Source organism: Sorex araneus, chromosome X, assembly GCF_027595985.1.
Source record: "Sorex araneus isolate mSorAra2 chromosome X, mSorAra2.pri, whole genome shotgun sequence".
In the NCBI taxonomy this organism is placed as follows: domain Eukaryota; kingdom Metazoa; phylum Chordata; class Mammalia; order Eulipotyphla; family Soricidae; genus Sorex; species Sorex araneus.
The window spans coordinates 59507548-59528848 of record NC_073313.1 but is presented as its reverse complement, the minus strand read 5'-3'; the positions used below and the strand labels follow the sequence as shown (position 1 = coordinate 59528848).

At 56.2% G+C, this 21301-nt stretch overlaps 1 protein-coding gene across 5 annotated transcripts; it reads left to right on the top strand.

The window, feature by feature from the left end:
- The first annotated feature begins 79 nt into the window (after positions 1-79).
- Positions 80-18131, top strand: NSDHL (NAD(P) dependent steroid dehydrogenase-like). 5 transcript variants are annotated; one of them, XM_012932250.2, is made up of 8 exons: positions 80-210; positions 6844-6955; positions 9154-9312; positions 13242-13388; positions 15420-15548; positions 16534-16676; positions 16884-16986; positions 17688-18131. In XM_012932250.2, the coding sequence occupies exons 2-8, from the start codon at positions 6866-6868 to the stop codon at positions 18018-18020; spliced, it is 1104 nt and encodes a 367-aa protein (XP_012787704.2). In that variant the 5' UTR covers positions 80-210; positions 6844-6865; the 3' UTR covers positions 18021-18131. The 5 variants fall into 5 exon arrangements, with proteins under 5 accessions (XP_012787704.2, XP_054979453.1, XP_054979450.1 ...); XM_055123478.1 differs by lacking the exon at positions 80-210 and adding an exon at positions 386-535; XM_055123475.1 differs by lacking the exon at positions 80-210 and adding an exon at positions 3282-3368.
- The last annotated feature ends 3170 nt before the right edge of the window (positions 18132-21301 follow it).

Here is a 21301-nt window from a genome sequence, read left to right as displayed (position 1 = left end):
GGCGGTGCGCCGGCGGCCCAGGCCCGAGCTCATTGGGCGGCGCCACAGCGCCGGCGCACACAGCCCTGAGCCCGGCCAATCGCCTGCGTGCAGACGCCTCAGCCCATCGTGGGCTCACGCGGGCGTGGAGCTAAGACTGGTCGCGGGCCACAGGCGCTACCGCTGTTTGTGCGCGCCAACGCCGGCCAGGACAGGTTCGCCGACACAGCGGTAAGACTCGTGGCCTTGGGCCCGCCACCGCGGGGTACCGAATAGGGGGGCCGGGAGCTGGGTGGGCGTCCGCGATGGCTCAGTGTGGTGGGAGACGGCCTGAGGGACGGAGGGTTTCAGGGCGCAGGTGCACACGCGTCATCTTGGTCTTGGGGGCGACAGTGCTAGTTACGCGCGGGGACAAGACCTGCCGAGCGACCGGCGGGGCGGCTGCGACTTGACAGCCGAGTCCGAGAAGTCTCCCGCAGCCCGAGACAACGAAGCGTCCCCCGCAGTTCCCGAGCGCGCTAAGTCTTTCTCCCAGGGCCGACGGCATTGCGCGGAGGTGAGCTCCGAGAGCCTTCGAAGGCGGCAACGGTGGGCATCGGAGGAGCAGCCCGCGTGGCTGTCAGCCCCTACCTGCCTTGCCCGGGGCTGCGGGGTCTCGGGCTCAGGAATAATCCCTGTCCCTTTGCCGATCTGCCCTCAGCCATGGCACCTTCTGCTCCCTGGCTTCTGGCAGCCCACCGCCTTCCTGATCATCGCAGTTTCCGGCACGCTGGCCCTCTCTGACTTCAGCCCAGGGTGCCTGCCTAGTAGTCTGCCCCCTGCCCCCCCCCCATCCCTTATGTCTTCACCTTCTAACTTCCTGTCGACTTGCTTCCTAGGTTGCTTCCTTTGTCCCTGCTGCCACTCCCTGGGTGCCTGGGAGAGCAAGGGCCACAGACCCTTCTGGAGCCACAGGGGAGTCGCCCTCCCGATTCCTTGCACCGCCCTGTCTAGTCTTTCTCTTCACCCCATTTATCTGCCCTGCTCAGGTCCCCTGCCTGCTCCCGGCCCTCGGAGCCCTCCTCCCTGTTTGGTCAGCCCCCAAGACCGACCAGAAGGAACACACGCAGGTTCTGCCTGAGCTGGGCCCCAGCTGTGTGGCCTAGGGTAAATGGCTTGGTCTCTTGGGGCCTCAGTTTCCCATCTGTCTCGCCTCTGCTTTCCTCTAGCCTTCCCCCTTACCTGCAGCCAGATGCTCTTTTGCACCACACTCAACCCTGGGGTGATGACTTAGCCAGGGGCACTGTCTCCTCTCACCTTTGCCCCCGTCTTGCCTCACACTCACTGTGACAGCACATTGGCTCTGCCTGCCTGGCACCGGTCTTCAGTTAGCCACTCTCCCCTCCTGCCGCTGCCTACCAGCCTCCCACACCGGGATGGCTCCTGGGAGTGGGGCCACGTTGTATACCTGTCCTGCCCTCGGTGACGGAGTCAGTCTGTGAGCTCCACTCCCCTTTCCAGCTCACAGGGAGGCCTCCCTGCCCCGCCGGGGCTCATAGCCTTGTGCGCCCAGCCACAGAAGAAAATGGGCACTGTCATGCTAAGATGGGGCAGAGCAGAGGCTGAGGAGGGAAGACAGCTGCCCTTCCGGCCAGGGGAGGAGGCTCAGGGATGGGACCCCTGTGCCAGGCCTGAAAGGATAGGAGAAGAAGACCTTGGAGAAGACCAGGATGACCACCCATCAGCTGGGTCGTACATCAGCAGGCAGGTAACTGACAGTGACAGGCAGCCCCTCAGGCTTGCGAACATTCAGGTTGAACTGATGGAGTGTTTTTGGGGGTTCATTTGGCGTGCTTGGATTTTCTTGCTCACAAGGCCCCAGACATCCCAACCCACACCCCTGAATTGCTCTGTGTGGCCCATCACCCACGATCTCCCAGAAGACACTGCTCCCCTATCTGGCTTGTTCTGGTCAGATGGTCCCTTTGTGTCCGGGACTCAGTGCTCTAGAACTTTCTGCACTGGACGGACGGAGGCGGAGCGCTGCCTGCTCGCCTTGGAACAAAAGCGGGCAGCTTCCCCCCTTCGTGGGAGCTGGAGCAGAGCGCTGGCATTTTATCCGTGTAGGTTCTGTTCCAGCAGAGATAGCTGTGTACGAACTCCCTCCGAGATTAGTCAAGGCCACTGCTGTGCACTCCTTCCCAGTCCCGAGCATGTGCTCGTTGGGCCTGGGCCTCCCGTCACAGTGCAATGTGTGGGAAACTTTCAGAATTGGCCCATGCAGAGCCATTTACGCTGTGCCATGCAGCTGTCCCCGCCAGCCATCTCTCGACCTTGTTCATTCCCAGACTGCAAGACATTCATCACGAGGCAGTCCCCCTGGCACTAGCACCGGCAGCGCCGGGTTGCACTTCAAAGCGGATGACTCTGCATAGGTTGTAGGAGAATCGTGCACTTTGAGTTCCTCCATTTCTGCCTCATTTCACTGAGTACAGTGCCCACCAAGCTCACACTCCTGGAAGCATCTGTCAAAGTTTTTCCTCTCTGAGTTTAGGGTTTTTTTTCCGGTAAAAACAGTGACCATAAGACCCATTGGGGGGATGTGGTACAGCCATGCTGACTGTAGATGTCCCTGGAATGTTGGATAGCAAAACTCTAGAGGTTCGCATCTCATGCCACTGATGCTTGTCTTGTCCCTGCTCCTTCTCACCCCAGTGCATCATGCCCATGTTCCTCTCTGGGGCTTATGAGTTGGTGTCTGTTGCTCGGTGACTGGCTCCTTTCCCCTTGGATATTGTCCTCAAGGCTAGTCTTTGTTGCCACAAACGACAAGATTTCCATCTTCTTACAAAGCTGAATAGCATTCCTTTGTATCTTTCTTTTCCCACTCATCTTTTGTGGTCATTTCCATCTTGTCTGTTGGAAATCATGCCATAGCAAACATAGAGTTCCTACTGTGTCATCACGATATATTCTTTTTCAGCTCTCTTGGGATTTTTTTTGTTTGTTTTGGGGGCCACATCCAGCGGTGCTCAGGGGTTCCTCCTGGCTTTGCATTCAGGAATCACTCCTGGCAGGCTCAGGGAAACATGGGATGCTGAGGGTCAAACCCGGGTTGGCGACATGCCAGTCAAGTGCCCTCCCCTCTGGACCATGGCTCTTCAGTTCTCTTGGATCGAAAATCAGACATGATTACAGGGTCACCTGGCAGTGCCGTTTCTGACATTGTGTGGAATCTCCACACCAATTGCCAGTCCGTCCCAACAGCTTGCCTGGTTTCCATTTCTGCAGATTTCGCTAATACTTCCCTTTTCACCTTTCAGTGTCAACTGATCTGACAGGGGGAGGTGCTCTCACTGCGGACTTGACCCACATTTCCTGGGTGATTCGTAGCCTTCAACGTTTTCTCCGTATGCCGTTTGCCGGTTGTACATCTTTGTAGAAATGCCTGCTTAGATCCTTAGCTCATTTGAGGAGAGGAGTACACTCAGCAGTGCTCAGGGATCGCTCCTGGCGGGGCTTGGGGACGCCATGTGGGCTGCCGGGGATAGAGTTGGCCTGGCCACATGCACAGCAAGCACCCTGCCTGCTGTATTGCAGCTCTGGCCCCTTAGTCCGTTTTGGATCAGGCAACTGAGGGGTTGTTCTGCTAGTGAGTTGGACAAGTGCCTGCTAGACTTCTACCAGTGGCTGACTCCATAGCAGTACCCATGGGTCACTTCCCATGATACCCTGCCCAGCTGAGGTCCCAGTGGTTTTGTGCTGGGGTTCTTGAGGCTCTGCCACCATGGCCACACCCAGCAGTGCTTGGAGGCCAGCAGGGCCGATAGCGGTAGTTGGGGTGGTCTGTGCTGTAGCAGGGATCAAAGCCAGTGCCATGTGGGTCTAGAGAGAGTACAGGGGGGATGGTGTTTGCATTGCATGCCGCTGACCTGGGTTTGGTCCCTGGAACCCGATATGGTCACTTAAGCCCTCGCAGGAGTGATCCCTGAGTACACAGCCAGGATTGAACACTGAGCACCGCTGGGTATGCCCCCCCTCCTCTGCAAAAAAAGCTCCTTGCCTATGCATGCAATGTATGCCTTCCACCCATGTATGCCAAGGCACCATCTCCCCAGGCCCATGACATAGTTTTGAGATGAGCTCCTTACTATGTGTCTGGCTCGCAAGTACACTCCCTCATCCCATGGTTACCAGAATTTCCTTCCTTTTAAAGACTGAATAATATCCCGTCACATGCATAGTCCTTGTATTGTCCCTTATCAATGAGCACTTGCTTCCGCCTCTCTGCCATTATCAATAGTGTCTTCATGAACATGACTGTCTACTTGTTCATTCCCAGCTCTACTCCTTTCGATTTGGGGGGTGCACAGACGCAGATGTGGAATTGCTTGATCGCATGTTGATTCTTGCTTTCTGCCTTTTCTGAGCCCACCCCCAGAACTGTTTGCCAGCATGGCCACACCATCTTACACTGCTGACCACAGGCAGCCCCCGGTCCCGCTGGCACTTGCGGCTCTCTGTTTTGGCCATCTAGTATCATACTTTGGTCTGTTCTTGCACTTCCCTGCAGATGAGCATCTTTGCTTAGGCTCATCAGCCGTTGGTAAAGGGTGTATTTTGAAGAAGTGTCTGTCCAAATGTTAGAATACGTGGTGGGAATTGGGGGGGGGTGCCAGTGGGAGCTGAGACTCCGACTGAGCTCAGAATCCTTCCAGACATGAGTGGATGTGACATCTCAGGAGGAGGCTTGCTCCGGTTACTTTCCAGTGGCTAGTTTTGTCCTTCCCATCCCGGCCCCTTCGTTCAGGGGAACCGTGTGAAATGGGCCGTGCTGCGACCAGTACTTGTTTTCCTGCAGCTGCTGTGAGTCTGGGCTAGCTGTTGTTTCGGCTCTGGCCCAGCTCTGAACATAAGGGTGTCCGTACATCTGCCCACGGCCTATACTCTCTGGGATCCCCGAGAAATCTGATGGTGTCTGTATCTCAACCTTGCTTCTAACAGGTGCTGGCAGAGGCATCAGAGCCTCTTTTCCAGTGCTCCAGAGTCTCTGCCAGCAAGGAAGGGGCTGGGAAGGCTGCTCGGAGCTGAACTGGCAATTGTTCCAGCAGGTTCTAGCAGAAGCCGAGGGCGTAGTGCCTTTTTAAAAAAAAAAAATAATGAAACACCGTGAGATAGAATTACAGACTTACACACTTTTGTGATTATGTTTCAGTCATACATACAATGGTTGAGAACCTCTCCCTCCACCAGTGCCCATTCTCCATGACCAATGGTCCCAGTATCCCTCCTGCCACCCCATCCCCCATCCCACCTCTGTGGCAGGCACATTGCCTTTTACTCTCTGTCTCTCCTTTTGGGTGTTATGGTTTGCAATACAGATAGTAAGTGGCCATCATATTCTGTCTATAGTCTACTTTCAGCACATATCTCGCATCCTGAGCGAGGCGTAGTGCCTTTAGGTTTTTCAATGCATCCAGTCCTCTCGGGGGCTTCCTGCTGGGAAGGGCTCAAGCTGAGCTTGGAGGCTGTGCAACAGCCACAGCTAACATAGCAGAAATCTTCCTGCGAAGATGGGGCACAAGACAAGGCCGCCTGAACACCCAGCTGTTCTTTGGTCGAGTATGGGGGAGTCTTTCCTCTGTTGCCAGTCATGTGCTGTCTGACGGCCAGGAGCAGAAGCTAATGTTTCAGGGAATGGCACTGGGCCAGGATAGGGGGCTAGCTGCCAGGAGGTTCCTCCTGATTGGGCTGAGACCACCCCCTGTAGAGCCCAGGAGTGGCCTGAGGGTCCAAGGCCAGTGAGCCCCTAGTGGCACATGTGCATTGTAGGCAGCAGGCTATATCCATGGGGCAACCGTGTGCTCCCCAGGATACATTGGTGAGCAGAGCCCACCTCCCAGCATGCTCTGCTCACTAGGCTGTGACAGGAGAGGGCGATTCCCCCTCACCACCCTCACCGAGGCCACCAGCCACCCTGTTTCCTGTTAACGGATATCAGGAATCCAACACAGGAAGGTGGGAAAGTCAGAGGAGTAGCGCTGGAAGAGCCCGCCTCCCCATTCTCTGCCTTCTGAGAAGTGAAATTTGGAATGGCGTATGTGGGCCTGTTTTTCCTCCGAGAGCAAGGGCCTTAACCTCAGTTTCTAGGCCAGTCAGGCACCCACAGAATCACTTCTACAGGGAGCCCTGCCCTGTGCAGTGGTGCGGGGGTCGGCAGATACACCAAGCTTCCCTGAGCCTGTTATGCTGTTAAGTGGCTTCCGCATTGGGCCAACTCCAGAGTCCGAGCTCCATAACTCTAGTCGCTCGGCTGCGCCCGAAGCTGGCCGCAGGTGTACAAGCAGATGCCCAGAGAAACTTCCACTGGCCACTTGTCCCTGCCACTTCAGTATTTGGGGTAAATGAAGGGCTGGCACAAGTCTCTTTCAAACACCTCTTCTGCTAGGTGCCTTATACGACTCCTCTGCATCTCGCTGGCGTCAAGTCTGTCCCCACCATGCATGTGATATCCCGAGGTTTTCTGATGTCCCCGGACACTCCCCAGTCCTTCTGCACAGAGACAGGGTCACTTTGGGTCGCCGGCAAGGAGAACCCCTTTTTGTTGGCCTCCCGGCATCACAGAGGCAAAGCCTTCATCCGTTTCAATCATAAACGTGGGAGGGGTTCATGAACAAAAGTCCCATGTTCCCCGCAGCCCCAGCGATGGACGCAGGACTCTTAAGTCTTTGTCTCCTCCTGTGAGCACTGTGACACCTCCGAGGGGACTTCACCAACTCCCCACTGTACCTACCCACCACCAAGGGCTGTGGTGGCAATCCCACAAGCGCCAACCACCCAGCAGGGCTTTGGTTGACTCCATGTCATTGCCTCTCTGTGTTGAAGAAGAGACGCGGTCGCGGTGAGAATGCTGAGTGGAGAGGAAATGGAGCCAGACACCCCGACGCTCCTGAGAAAGCAGACCTCGCGCTTGCCTGTGAAGAAAGACGCCCCAGAGGTGAGTGTCAACCCACCCAAGCCCAAACGGTGTGGGCAAGCCAGCCCGCTGCTGAGGTTTCCTTGCAGGGTCAAAGTTGTGGGAGACATTTCTGAACCAGGCCAAGGAGCAGTGTCCTCAGCTCCCTTCTTGCTCATGGATTGGCAGCGGCACCCACTTTCTGTCCATGAATGCAGTTTGGGCGAGACCCGCAGAGGGTCCTGGGTGGGTCTCTCACGGGCTGCAGTCAGAGGGACCCCCACAGATCTGTGTTTGTTCAGAGAATGCCTCACAGTAACCATCCCCCGGCTGCCTGGGGCCATGGCTCACCTTGCATTGCCTGCTGGGTGGCCTGGCAGAAGCCAGCCCCAAGGGTTGCAGGCAAGGCCATTGTGGGTCTCAGGTCCAAGTGCCAGAAGGGACTTCAGGACTTCTCATGCTTCCCGAAGATTCTTCACCAAGATTTTCAGTAGTTGGGTTTGGGGAACACACCCCATGGTGCTCAGGGCTTACTCCTGTCTCTGCTCTCAGAGATAGCTCCTGGAAGTCTCAGGGGACATTTTGGGTGCCAGGGATGGAACCTAGGTCAGCCATGTGTAAGACAAGTGTCCTACACGCTATGCTATTACGCTGGCCCAATCCCATCCACTGTTAATGGACATGACTGTTTTGGGAATGTAGTCACGGGAAGGTAAAACGTGATTGCATCAGAGGAAAATGCATGCAACCCCCAGGAGCTTCAGGGGTGCCAGATCCCCCTGGACTTGGAGTGGAGCTGAGATCTGTTTTCCCTTGACCTCTAGCAGAGGGAGTTGCCTTACCTCAGATGCCTGGCTACATCAGCATGCAAAACCTCTGTAGTTTCTGATTCATGTCAGCTAGATTTCACTGATGCTATGAATTGCACCCCCCTCACCCCCTCCCAAAGACAACCCAAATCTGATTTCCGGTGCTTGTATATATGTGCCTTTGCAGAGGTTGACATTTTAGTAAGCAAAACGTAAACCATTAAACTCCCTTCTATACATTCTACGTAAGACTTCTGTGAAGGAAGGGCGACTGCCAAGGGCAAAGGGAGACAGAAGCCTCCAGTGGTCGAGACCCTGCTCCTATCTCAGGCCCGGTTGCTTGCCCTGAATGGATCTGGGCTGGTGGCGCTGCCTATTCGTGAACCCCCTTAGGACACGTGGGGTTGCTGTCTCTCCTCACTAGCTGGCTTTTAAAAAAAATTTATTAGTGAATCACTGTGAGGTACAGTTACAAACTTAGGGACTTTCATGTTTGCATTTCGTTTACATCCCTCCACCAGTGCCCATTCTCCTCCACCAATGTTCCCAGTATCCCTCCCACCACCCCCACCCCAACCCCCACCACCCCACCCTGCCTCTGCGGCAGGGCATTCCCTTTTGTTCTCTCTCCTGTTAGATGTTGTAGTTTGCAATAGAGGTATTGCTGACTTTTGAGTCCTGTTTCCTGTTTTCTGTGTGGAGTTGCCTTCTTCCTAGGGAACACCTTGCCCTGTGTGTCTCGCCTGTACCCCTGCCCTGTCCTTTGTGGCCATAGGAAATGAATGCTGATCCTGTTTCATTACAGGCCGTTATAGGTCAGTTCACAGCCCTCTTCGCAGGGGGCCATGCTGGGAAAGGCCACTTCGGTCCCATCCCCACAAACTCACAGAACAACCACTAGGCCAGGCCTTCCAAGGAAGATTGGCACCCTAGTTCAGCCCTCTGGGATTCTGCGTCTTGGCAAAGAGATGGGACGTGCCCATGTTAGAGGGTGGCATGAACTCGCAGTGGACAGATGAGATTTGGGGGAGCATGAGACCTCAGGCCCTTTGAAACATCCTTGATGAGAAATGTCAGGCATTACCGACAAAGGGGCCTTGATTCCCTGGGTTGCCTGCAAAGTCGCTCGAGTTCTGATCCTCTGACCCCAGGAAGCCCCTTAGGAAATAAGAAACCTGCAGGAGTGAGTGCAGATCCTGGAGGAACCCCTGAGCACTACAGGTGTGGCCCTACCCCCACCCCACCCCAGGCCAGGATTGGAGAGGGCTCGGGGCCAGGTTGCTCACGTTTGCCTCTTCCCTCACTGCTCCCAGGAGAGGCCCACCCCTGTCACGGAACGCTTCCCACCTGACTCCGGGAGACAGAGATGCAGGAAGGTGGATCGGCCATCCTCCCTCATCCCCGCTCACTGTCTCTGTCCGCCCTTCGCAGGCCAAGAAGTGCACCGTGATCGGGGGCTCTGGCTTCCTGGGGCAGCACTTGGTGGAGCAGCTGCTGGCCCAGGGCTACACCGTCAACGTGTTCGATGTACGCCAGAGCTTTGACAATGCCCAAGTGCAGTTCTTCCTAGGAGACCTCTGCAACCGACACGTAAGGAACGGCCCTGCGGTGCCCCATCTCCTCAGCAGCCACACAATGGTCTTTGCACTCTCCTGAGCTTGAGCGTGTCAGTACAGGGAAGCAATGGACATCCCCTCCCCCCGACTTCATGAACCATTTGACTGTGGCCTCTGCCAGGGAAAGCTGAGTGACAAAATTATCCTGGGGCTAGGGTGGCAGGGCACATGCATGCCCCCAGAGCACTGCTGGATGGTGGCCCCTCACAACTGCCCAAGGGTTACTGGAGGTTCGAGTTACATTAGATCAAACTCATGGGCTTCTGCTGCAGTCGGGCTGCTGTGGGACTCGGGCACCATTCCAGGGGTGCCGGGGATGGGGCCTCACTGGGGCCAGGTGTTTCCCCCCCCCATCAAACTATGTGCAGGGCGAGAGAGCATGAGTGGCCCAGATTCAATCCCCAGACTCTGTCAGGAGTGACCTGTGAACACGGAGCCAGGAGTAAGTCCTGATCACTGCCAGGAGTGACCCCAAAGCCCCCAGTAATTGATCAATAAATAAAGTAGACACTTGCACCATTGCCAGCATAGTCACAGATTTGGGCAGCGCCCCATTGTTTCATTGTAGAACACCTGCGCCACCCCCACAGATATCTACTTGTCCCGTTTCCTGTCCTCTGGCCCAGCCCTCCACTTCAGTCACCGCCCCCAGGCTCAGCCAGTGGAACTGCTTACATACTTCAAGGTCAAAATCCATAGGACAGGAAGGGCTGTGGGAATGATCACATGCCAAGAACCCACCTCCATGCCCAAATGGCCCTCAGACTCTGGAGGGTGAGGGGCGAGCACTCAGCACCGAGCACGCAGCCGTATGTCAGAATGTCCTGCCGGCAGGCCAATGGTCTCCCCTCATGGCTCTGTTCCCTCCTTAGCAAGCTGGGGCTTCCCTCGGGGTGGACCCAGGCTCAAAAAAGACCCTGCCCTGGGCATGTAGTGCCCACCCACAGCACCTCTCAATTCCATGCCCAGCCGAGACTTGGAGGGCAGGGAAGGTCCAACTCTGGGTCAGCCAGAAAGGTCGCTGCAATGAAGGATGAGGGATGGCAGTTCCCGGGCATGCACACTCTTGCTTCTTTTGCCAAAACATGGCCTGCTGCCAGTACCCACATTCTGGATTGGCCTAAGTCCTTGTAGAAACACCAGTGTCGGGAAGGGGCTGTGAGGTTCTCGATGACCCTGTTGCCGCTCCGAGTGCTCTCTGGCTTGGGCTCTCAGCCCTTTGTGATTTTTTTTTGCTTTTTGGGTCGCACTCGGCGATGCACAGGGGTTGCTCCTGGCTCTGCACTCAGGAATTACCCCTGGCGGTGCTCAGGGGACCATATGGGATGCTGGGAATCAAACTTGGGTTGGCCACGTGCAAGGCAAATGCCCTACCCGCTGTGCTATTGCTCTAGCCCCCTTTTGTGACTTTTTTATAGTCTAGACAGAAGGTCCATGTCTGTGTGTAAGTTTGGGTTTGGAATCGTTCTCAGCACCTAGGGGCCGTCACAATCTGAGGGCTCTCATCTTCGATCTCTTCTGGAAAATTCCTCGAAGAGCAATTCTACCTCTGAGCTCTGTTTCTGGAAGCTCGGCTGGGCATGTGGCAGAACGTTCCGTGTGTCTCTTGGTCTCCGTCCTGCATTCTTTCTGTCTGGACCATTTCTGACATTGCTCCTGTTCTGTGTCCACTCATAGCCTGTCTTGTTTTGTCTCTGCCCTCAGATTCTGTTGACGGCAGCCCTAGACATCACATCATCATCTTCTGTTAATGTTCCAGTATCTGCTCCTCCAGGGGAGGCGCCTTAGAAACACAACTCAGTGGCCTGGCTCCACTCATGGCAGTTCTTCAGTAGTCAGAGTCGAATCCCCCCACGTGTCCTGAGTGTTCTTGTGGACTTCTTTCTAAAGAAGGCATAGCAATGGGGTGAGGTTGGTCTAGGGCTGAAGGCACATGGTCCTCCAAGTGTTGCCAGGTGCAGTGCCAGAGGACTCTGGGTCCCACTGGTTACGCATTTGTTTGCTTTGTTCTGACAACTATATTTGTTTTTTGTACAAAACAAAACAAAAGTCACCCGTCCCAGTGATTCGCAACCTGCTGGGTCTGCAAACTGTGCAAGGAGGCAACTTACTTTACTTGAGGCCCGAGCACCATGAGGGTGCCCCTGCAGGGCTGAATATACCATCACTGGGCATGACTCCCCTGCCCCTTGAGCACTCCTTGGGACCCTCCCAACCCCCGCCCAAACATGTCACAATGGATGGATTTTTTTTTCTTCTTGGGTCACACCCCGCAATGCGCAGGGCTGACTTGGCTCTGCACTCAGGAATCACTCCTGGCAGTGCTCTGGGCACCCTATGGGATGCCAGGGATGGAACCTGGGTCGCCGCATGCAAGTCCAATGCCCTCCCTGCTGTTCTTGTGTCTTGTTTGTGTCCTGTGGCTGCCATCTTGGATCAAAGCTAGGGCCGCACACAGGCAGGGAAGGCACTCTGCTGCTGAGCGCATGTGTCTGCAGTGAGTAGCACATCCTACAGCCCGTGTGTGTGTCGCACTGTGGGTATCCCCAAGTTTCAATGCCAGGAGCACTCCTAAGCATGACATTTGCATGCGGCTGTGCTGAGCGGACCTTCCTCTCACACTGTCAGTTCCCAGGATGCACTGTGGCGCTCTCTGCCTGCAGCGCTGATTCCCTCTGCCACCATCAAGTCATTGATTCTTGCCCTTTTCCAAACTTGGCTACATTCCAGGCTTGTTTCTCTCCTCGGGTTGCCCTGTCCTACTGCTTGACTTCCTGTCGTATGCCGTGTCCCCCGCCTGCCGTATGCCGTGTCCCCCGCCTTACACGATTTTCACCAGTGCCCCTTGGATTAGGCTCATGGTGGGAGCATACGGACCCTGGCTACACAGTGCTGATGTGGACGGTACCCATTGCCCTGCCTCTGCTTCCTCCCAGTGCCTCTCTCTAGCTAAGAGGTCTTATTCGATTCATTCTCTGCTCATCTTGCATGCCAGAGTGATATGTCAGTGTCTGTCCTGCTCGGCTACACCACTCCATGTGGCCCCAGCCGGATCCACAGATGAGCCGATGCGTCTGCACCACACTATCCCTGGCACCTGGGCAGTTTCCAAGGGTTCTTAGTTGGGAGGAGAGGGGCCTGGTGGCTGCGTGTGGCACTGGCCCGGCTTCACAGACACTCGTGTTCGTGCATATGTAGTAGATTGTGGCTGACTGTTAACGTTAGGATCCACAGGTGAGTCTCAGCACCTGCTTTGGGATTTTCTTCTTTCTGTAGAGACCTCAGCCTTTTGGAGCATCTGCTCTTGACTGTAGTCCGAGCTCACACCCCTGTGCCCTGTGCAGAGGCAACATGTGACTGTCCTAGTCTGCAGGCGCAATCTGGGGGGTCAGCTTGTCTCTGCATTGACCAGCAGGAGACTATTCACGTCGATTCCCACATAGTTTCCACGGCCAGCCTCCTCCTTCTGACCGAGCCCTTGTTCCTGGCCCGGCTCATCTCTTTGCTGGCCCCGATCTGCCAGTAGCCACTGGTGCGGGCTGCTCCGAGGCCTTGGGGTAGAAGGGCAGCTGTGGGTGTTTGCAGCCCCACACTCGCTGCGTGCCACCAGGCCTCTCAAGCACAGACTCTTCGAGAAACTGGTCGCCGACACTCTTTTACGTGGCATGTTGTTTCAGTCACCTGCCCCTGGAGTGGGCCTCATGTGGTCTGTTTGGATTCCACACCTCAGAGTAGTTCAGAGTAGGGAGCAGTGACTGGCGGGGAGCCCAGTGTCTGTATTTGCCTGTTCCCTGAGCGTTCGTGTAGGGTGTTCCCGGCTGCCCTTGGGCCAAGACTGGGCCAGGGGACCCCTGCAGCACCATGGGTGTAAGTGTGTGTGTGTGTGTGTGTTTGCTTTTGCAGCATCTCTACCCAGCACTGAAAGGGGTCAGCACGGTTTTCCACTGTGCATCTCCCCCACCTTCCAACAACAACAAGGAGCTCTTTTATCGGGTGAATTACCTGGGCACCAAGAATGTCATTGACACTTGCAGAGAAGCTGGAGTTCAGGTAAGGCGGGCTGCTGCCCACACCGTGCCAAGGCTCCTCACCAGGCCACCTGCCCCAGCTCCCCCCAGGCGCTCTGAGACCAGGCCCCTTGCCTGGGACTGGACCACATGGGCCCGTGGTGGAAGCCCATTCACAGTGGCCGCGCTCACCCTACACCCCTCCTGAAACTCCCCAGCTGCCCGGGCCTGTTCTCCACGACTCTGGAGGCTGTCCTGGAGGTAGAAGCTCCCAGGATTTGTGCCCCAGGACTGCTCCCAGGGCTCTCCACAGTATAGCCCATGTCAGGAACCCTTCCCTTCCAAGGCCAACTGACAGCCCCTGTGTATCTATGCCCACTGTCAGCTGTGCCTCTTGGCTGGGAACTGGGCAGGGGGCTTCGACTCAGTCCCCGTGGCCTATTTGTGTCTTGGCGCCTCCCCATGGCAGTGCACCCCACTGCTTTCTCTGGGATGTGTGCGGCTAGCGCACGAGACTGGTCAATGTGTTCTCTGGCCGACAACTGGCCAGCACATGGACTTCATGTTGCTGCCCCACATTAGGGTCTGTGGTTTACCCACCTTGATGACCATGGCACGGCTTGGTCACTTGGTTTGGATTCAGGGAACATTCCAACACCCAGATCAAAAGTGAGTTGAGTGGATTTGTTTCTCAGAGGTTTCAAGGATTCTTTCATCTGTCGGGAGCTTCTGTTGGTTTAGGAAGATAAGATTGTAGCCATCTGAGAGTTTATTTGGTTTGGGATGGGGGCCATGCCTGACTCAGGGCACTGTGGCCACTCCTAGCAGTGTTTAGGGGACCACGCAGTCCCAGGGATCAGACTGGGGGCTCCCACCTGCATAGACTGCTCAGCACCCCGTTGAGTTATCTCCCTAACTCACGATGTCGTGTTTTGCCTTCAGCAGCAGTTTGTGCTTTCCCTGACCAGTGTCCTTTGGGGCCAGTGCCTGCCCAGGCCGGGTTACTGATGCTTCTGCTCCACTGGTCTCTAAGCCCCAGAAGTAGCAGAACAACAACCAGAGCGAGCATGTGTATCAGTTCCCTCCTAGACGCCGCTGGAAGTATTACAGCGATTGTGCTAAGCATTGACGCCAGCACGTGCCCTCTCTCTTTCTCACTAATGTCCTGCACCTTTCACACTTTGCTTCCGAAAGATTACTTCTGTGCTAACGATACATTGATCCTTTTTGAAGTTTGTTTTTTTTTTTTTTGATGGGGCACACCCAGCTTTGCTTAGGATTACTCCTGGACTCCTGGCAGTGCTATATCTGATGCCATGGATAAAACTGGGGTTTGATGGCTACAGGCAAAGCAGTGGCCTTCCCTGCTGTGCTATTTCGCTGGCCCCTACATTGTTCTGTTTTTTAACATCAGTTTTGTCCTTGGCAGCTTGGCTGTACTCCACAGACCGGAGTATTTTCTGTGCAGACGGTTCTTACTACTTGTGCATGACGATAGTTTCATTTGTTTGCAAATCACTATGCCTTATTTTCTTTGGGGTGGGGGGCCCGTCCAGCAAGAGTTCAGGCCTGACTCCTGGCTCCGTGCTCAGGGATCACTCTGGCCATGCTCAGAGTATGTGAGCACGGTGGGACCCGGGTCTGCCATGTGTCAGGCAGCACCTTAACCCCGAGCTCCAGCCAGGCGGGCCTTACCTGCTTTAGCACAATGCTGTGCGCGCTGAGATAGGATTTGAGCTGGTGCTCTTCGGTGTGTGCTGTGCATGTGCACCCTATCCTGGAGAAGCTGGCATCAGAAAGAGGTGGGAGTTTGGGCCGTCCTTCCCTGTGGGAAAATCCCCCCTGGGCAATCTGCCCGACTGGTTGGGATGGAAGGGTTGGGAAGGTGGGCTCCAGGGAGCTGCCAGGGTTGGGCTTGAATCGAGAAGGCCTCACCGGTGCTGGAGCTTGGAAAATGGTTTGCTTGTGCTGCACCGCACACAACCATGCAGTTCTCTATTCCATCAAAACCCCCCCAGGCCTTACTGAGCATTGCTCAGTCTTCTGCCGTCTTCCCTTCCCCTCCTTCCACCAGAAACTCGTACTGACCAGCAGTGCCAGCGTCATCTTCGAGGGTGTGGATATCAAGAACGGCACTGAGGACCTTCCTTATGCCACGAAGCCCATCGACTACTACACAGAGACAAAGATCCTGCAGGAGCAGGTAGGTCCCACTGGGCGTCCTGAGTGATGAGGGCACGTGGCCATCCACCTCCAAAGCCTGAGGGCCTAAGTTGGGAAGTAAAGTGTGTGGGTGAAACAGTTGTCACAGGCGCCAGAGCGACAGGACAATGGGTAAGGTGCTGGCCTTGCACATAGCCAATCCGTGTTCAATCCGCAGCACACTGTCTTCCCTCAAGGCCCACCAGGAGTGATCCCTTAGCATTGCCAGGTGTGGCCCCCAAAACAAAACAAAAATAACAGTAACAGTTTTTAAAATTATCGCAGATGAGCCAACTGGCAGGCTCTGGCCCGGACAGCATGTCAGAAGGCCCCAGCCAGGCCTTTGTGATCTTTGGGATGGTTGAGGACAGTTGTGGCCCTTGAGGGTCGAGCAAACCCTGGCATGCAGCTGGGGCCCGGGTTCTTCCTCTCTCTGTAGAGGGCCGGGGAGTCAGACATAGGCCTCGGGTTAGAAACTACCTTGACATGCATTCCCAGCCCCTCACAGTGTGCCCTCCCCCCCCGGCACGGGCGGGAGTGATCCGGGAGCGTAGAGCCTGGGGTAAGCTCTGAGCACCGGAGGTGCCCAAGCTTGCTCCAGACCCAGACTGCTGGCTGGCGGCCCAGAGCACATGGATCCCTTCACATGCTCTTCTCGGGCATCATCTGGGCCTGTGTGTCCTTCCTAGGGGCTCTCGGCTCCTGGCCGCCATGGGCTCCACAAAAACCATGCGGGGAAACGCTTCTGGGTACTGCTGAAGCCATGCACAGGCTTCAGCAGTCCTGAAGCCTCCTGCCAGCTCGGGGAGCCCCTTGTCTTTAGAGCCAGGGCGTCGGAAGGTGTTTGAGGGGCTTCTCCAGGCATCTCATCTGTCTCTGGGGAAGTGGGAGAGCGGCCTGGGTCTGCGAGGGTGTGGAGGGCCACGTTGCCCAACACCATGGGCCCTTTCACCCCTGCTAAACCGAGCTCCTTCTGTCCCGCGCAGGTCGTCCTGGGTGCCAACGATCCTGAAGGGAATTTTCTGACCGTGGCCATCCGCCCTCATGGTATCTTCGGCCCCAGGGACCCACAGTTGGTGCCCATCCTCGTCGAGGCTGCCAGGAAGGGCAAGATGAAGTTTGTCATTGGGTCAGTCCCCAGGCCTCTGGCCCTGCCCTCCCTCTCGCATCACTCAGCCATTCCCCGCAGCACGCATGTCCCCCGGTTGTGCCCATGCCAATGAGCTCCCGCCATTCTGCCAGGGGACCAGAGCAGGCCCTCACACCCCTCCCGCTCACCTCGCCACTGTCCGTATGCCGGGCGTTGGCAGTAGCCCCCTCTGTGCTGTACCTGCAGGAACGGCCAGAATTTGGTGGACTTCACCTTCGTGGAGAATGTGGCCCACGGGCACATCCTGGCTGCCGAGCGCCTCTCCCAAGATGTGACCCTGAGTGGCAAGGTGAGTCGCCCTGTCCTCCTGCATTGCCATGGAAATGCTTCAGGGTCTCCCCAGACCCCATTGCCCAGACTGTGGCCCAGCTGCCCGCTAAGCCATGGCTGCTTCCGGTGGGATACCTCATTCCACCCCTCATGGCCCAGGTCTCCGTCCTCCATCAGTCACCCAGCTGGGGGGCCGCTGTGCCTGACCTCCTGGCCACCACGGCCTTGTGCTCAGCTCTTGCTCTCCCTGAGCTGTCTTTGGTATGCTTTCGTTTGTTTTCTTTGGGGGCCACACCCAGCAGTGCTCAGGGCTGACTCCTGTCTCTGCACTCAGGGATCACTTCTGGTGGTGTTCAGGGGACCCTATGGGATGCTGGGGATTGAACCCAGGTTGACCCGTGCAAGGCAAATACCCTCCCCACTGGCTATTGTCCTGGTCTCTCCCCCAGCCATCTTGTTCCATACCCGGACCTCAGGATTCACCTAGTGGGGACTAACCCCCTGCCATCCCCACATAGTGCCAGGCTGGGCTGAGTCTGGTTTTTGGTCTACACTGACAGCACATTTGAGCAATGTGGCTGGACCAATTTGTTCCAACTGAGGGTGAGATGTTTGACGACTGTTAGTGGCCCAGAGTTTTCTTCCTAGCTGAGCTGAGTTCCACAGCGGCTTGCCAAGCACTGGAGCTGGTGTGGCCTAAGCTCATCTTCTCCCCAACAGGCGTATCACATCACCAACGACGAACCCATCCCTTTCTGGGCCTTCCTGTCCCGCATCCTGACGGGCCTCAACTACGATGCCCCCAAGTACCACATTCCCTACTGGGTGGCTTATTACCTGGCCCTCCTGCTGTCGCTGCTAGTGCTCCTCATCAGTCCCATCATCCAGCTGCGGCCTACCTTCACGCCCATGCGGGTGGCGCTGGCCGGTACATTCCATTACTATAGCTGCGAGCGAGCCAAGAAGGCCATGGGCTACCGGCCCCTGGTCACCCTGGACGAAGCTGTGAGAAGGACTGTGCAGAGCTTCCGGCACCTGCAGAAGGCAGGGTGAGGGCCCGCCCACAGCCCGCAGCCCTCTGTGCGTGTACAGGGCTGCAGCAGCAGCCAGACCTTCTGTGGACTTGGCTCTGGAGCCCGTAAAGCAGGCAGCTTCGTATTCTCACCCTTGCGGTCTGTGTGTCTCTCTCCGTCTCCCCTGGCCTCGTGTCCGTGGGCAGAATCCAGAGAGCTGTGGGGGAGAAACCTGCTGGTGGTGATTGGGGGTTTCTGCTCCAGCGGCTCGGGGAACGGGACCCTGCCATCAGCTAAGAAGGAAAGTAGGCGGTCGGGCAGATGGGTGACACTGCCTGGCAGGTAGAGCAGAAAGCCCCGGCACCTGCAGTCATGCTGGCCCTGAGGGCAAGCGCCTCCTGGTCATCTCCCTCCCCCATGCTCTGTCTTATCCAGGTGGCAGCAGCGGTGGCCTGCACTGATGCTTTCACCAGCACTCACAGCTCCTCCCCAGGTGGGCCGGCTCCTTTCCCGGGCCATGACAGTGGTCAGAGAGAAGCCGGGGCCTCTGAAACCACAAGGCCGGTTTCCCACAGGCCCCCTCACAGACCCACCTAGGGTGCGCGGATGGGATTCAGGGGCAGCCCTGTTGCCTCTCGCGTCAGAGCCCCTAGCCCCAGCGCTGCCAATAGTCATGGTGATCCTAGGTGTGATTGCCGAAGTCCCTTTCTAGTAACTCTTTGCTCTGACTCCCTGACTAGAAGCACAGCCTACTGATTTCCTCTTGGGCCAGGACGGGGTGGGAGGACCCATGAGAGGCCGCGCCGCACAGCTTCTGTGCTCTGAGCGTGGACTTTGCCGGGCCCACTGCTAAGCTAAAGGAACCAGCATGGGGGACGCCATGAGGCCCTTCCAAAAGCAGAGCTGAGATGCGTTCCCCAGCCTCAGGGAGCCCCGCCAGGAAGCGCCGCGCACACTGACTTCCACCCAAGACCGGCAGGACACCCTCCAGGCTGGAGAGACAGAACATGGGATTAGGCATGTGTCTTGCATATGACTGGCCCCCGTTTGAATCCTTGACACCATGTAGGGTTTCCTGAGCACCACCAGGAGTGACCCTGGAGCACAGACCCAGGAGGAAGCCCTGAGCAGCCTGGGTGCAGCCCTCACATCCAAAGCAAAGGTGCATGCCAAGGTAGCTCCCCCTGCATGGCATATCGGGGTTGGGGGGTTGTGTTTGCCAGGACTGCCTGGTCTGGATTGTGTTGGCACAGAAGTGACCCCCCCTTGTCAGGACCAGAGCAGGGGCCACGTGGAGAGTGGACGTCAGCTGGGCTGAAGATGTGGCTACAAAGGCGTGTGCCAAGCTAAGGAGGCTGATCTTGGCCCTGTAGGCCTGAGAGACCAGTGAGAGTTTAAGCAACAGTCAAAAAAACCGTCATGGAAGGAAGAGGATCCTGGGATCCACCACGGACCCAATGCCCTGAAACTCCTTTATAGCTGAGGGAAAATACTTAGCAGTTGCTCTGGGAGGGCATGGTGGAAATGGGGTAGTCGGATTGGAATGGTGAGGTGCAGTTTGAGGCTGGAGGTGTGTTTGGCCAGCAGGAAAGCATGCAGATTCCAAGTATGAGAATGGGTTTGAGCAGTGCATGTGAACCCCACAGGTTGGATGCCACATGTGCGGTAGCTGTGTCTTCTCAGGAGAAGGCATGTAGCAGTCATGGGCTCCCCTCCCCCTTTTAATTGAACTGTGATCTACAAAGTTAATAGTAGTTGAGTTTTAGACATATCCTGTTTCAACACCAATCGTACCACCAGTGTTGGCCTCCTTCCACCAGTGTTCCCAGGTTCCCTCCCCACCCCAACCACTGCCCCATCCCCACTTGTTGCCTTGACAAGCACGTTGCAAAGTTCCAGTGGTTGCAGTCTCATGCTTTCAGTGCTGCTGAGACTGTGTTTTGGATATATTGATATATCACTCATATCAGTACTACTGAAGCACTCATGCCTGTTCACCCATTACTTCTCATTCCCTTCTTCCCCCTGGACTTTTCCCCTTCTCCGTCCATTTCCTCTCTAAACACTAGGGTCAAGGGTGATCTAGGTATCTCCCCTTTACTACAGTACATTTCCTCGTCCGGTATTCTATTTTCCATTGATAAGTGAGATCATCCTGTGTTTGTCTTTCTTCACTGAACATGGTTCCAACCAGGTTGCAGCAGATCACACGATCTCATGTTCCTTAGAGCTGCATAGTATTCCCCTGTGTATATAGAGCACATCTTCATAATCCATCTGTCCATTCATTGGATGCCCATGTTGATTCTGTATTTTAGCTGTTGTACTGAGTACAGCCATGAATCGTGTGTATAAATCTGATGGGCTTTTAAAGAGGGCTGCAGGGGCTAGAAGGGTAACACAGCGGGGAGGGTCGCCTTGCACACGGCCAGCCCAGTTCTATCCCCCCGCATCCCATAGGGTCCCCAGAGCACCGAGAGGAGTGATTTCTGAGTGCAGAGCCAGGAGTAACCGTGGCTGTGACCCAAAAAGCCAAAAATAAAGAGGGGTGCTGCAGCCCACTGGGGACCCAGAACCAGAGATGGGACTGAGAGCTGGCGGGGGGGGGGTGCAGTTTCAGAGAGCGGCAGAGGGCACAGTGGTCTTCTGGACCTCAGCTGCATGCGCTGAGCATGTCCTGCTAACCCCAGTCCCCCTAAAGCCGCTTTGCAGCCTTCCTCTGGAATGCCCTCGCTGACTAACATTGCTACCAGTTCTTTTTGGATCCCGTGGATACCCTCCAAAGTGTGTAGGTTACCTGCATCCTCAGGACTTCATTCCTTTTTCAGTCCCTGCGTTTTGCTACCCCGTGGGTGCCAAGTACTGGAAAGGTGTTGAGAGAAAGCCTGTAATACCCTCACTGGCCAGCAGGCGGAGCCCCAGAACAAGCTGCTGTGACCAGGAGCACCGAGGCTGCTGGCAAAGCTGGGGTGCCCCACAGGCTCCCGAGCCCCCAGGCTGGTCCCCTTGCATTCCCTGCCTAGATTTTGGTGGTCCGCTGCAGGAGACATGTGGTAAGGAGGGGACAGAGCCTTGCTCTGGTCACAAATGGATAGAGAAGAGAGGGAGAGGAGTTTTGGGAGCCAGCAGAATCCCGTATTCCCACACTCGCTGATGGTAATGGAAGATGACCCCTGCTAGAGCCTTCTCTGTCGGTTCTGCCTCTCGTCCATCCAGCCCCAGAGGGGCCAGAGAACTTTCTAGAGTGGCGGAGGAGGAGAGGGAAGGCTGAAGACCTCACGGTCTGCCCTGTACTGCATCCTGGCTCCCAGCAATTCTTGC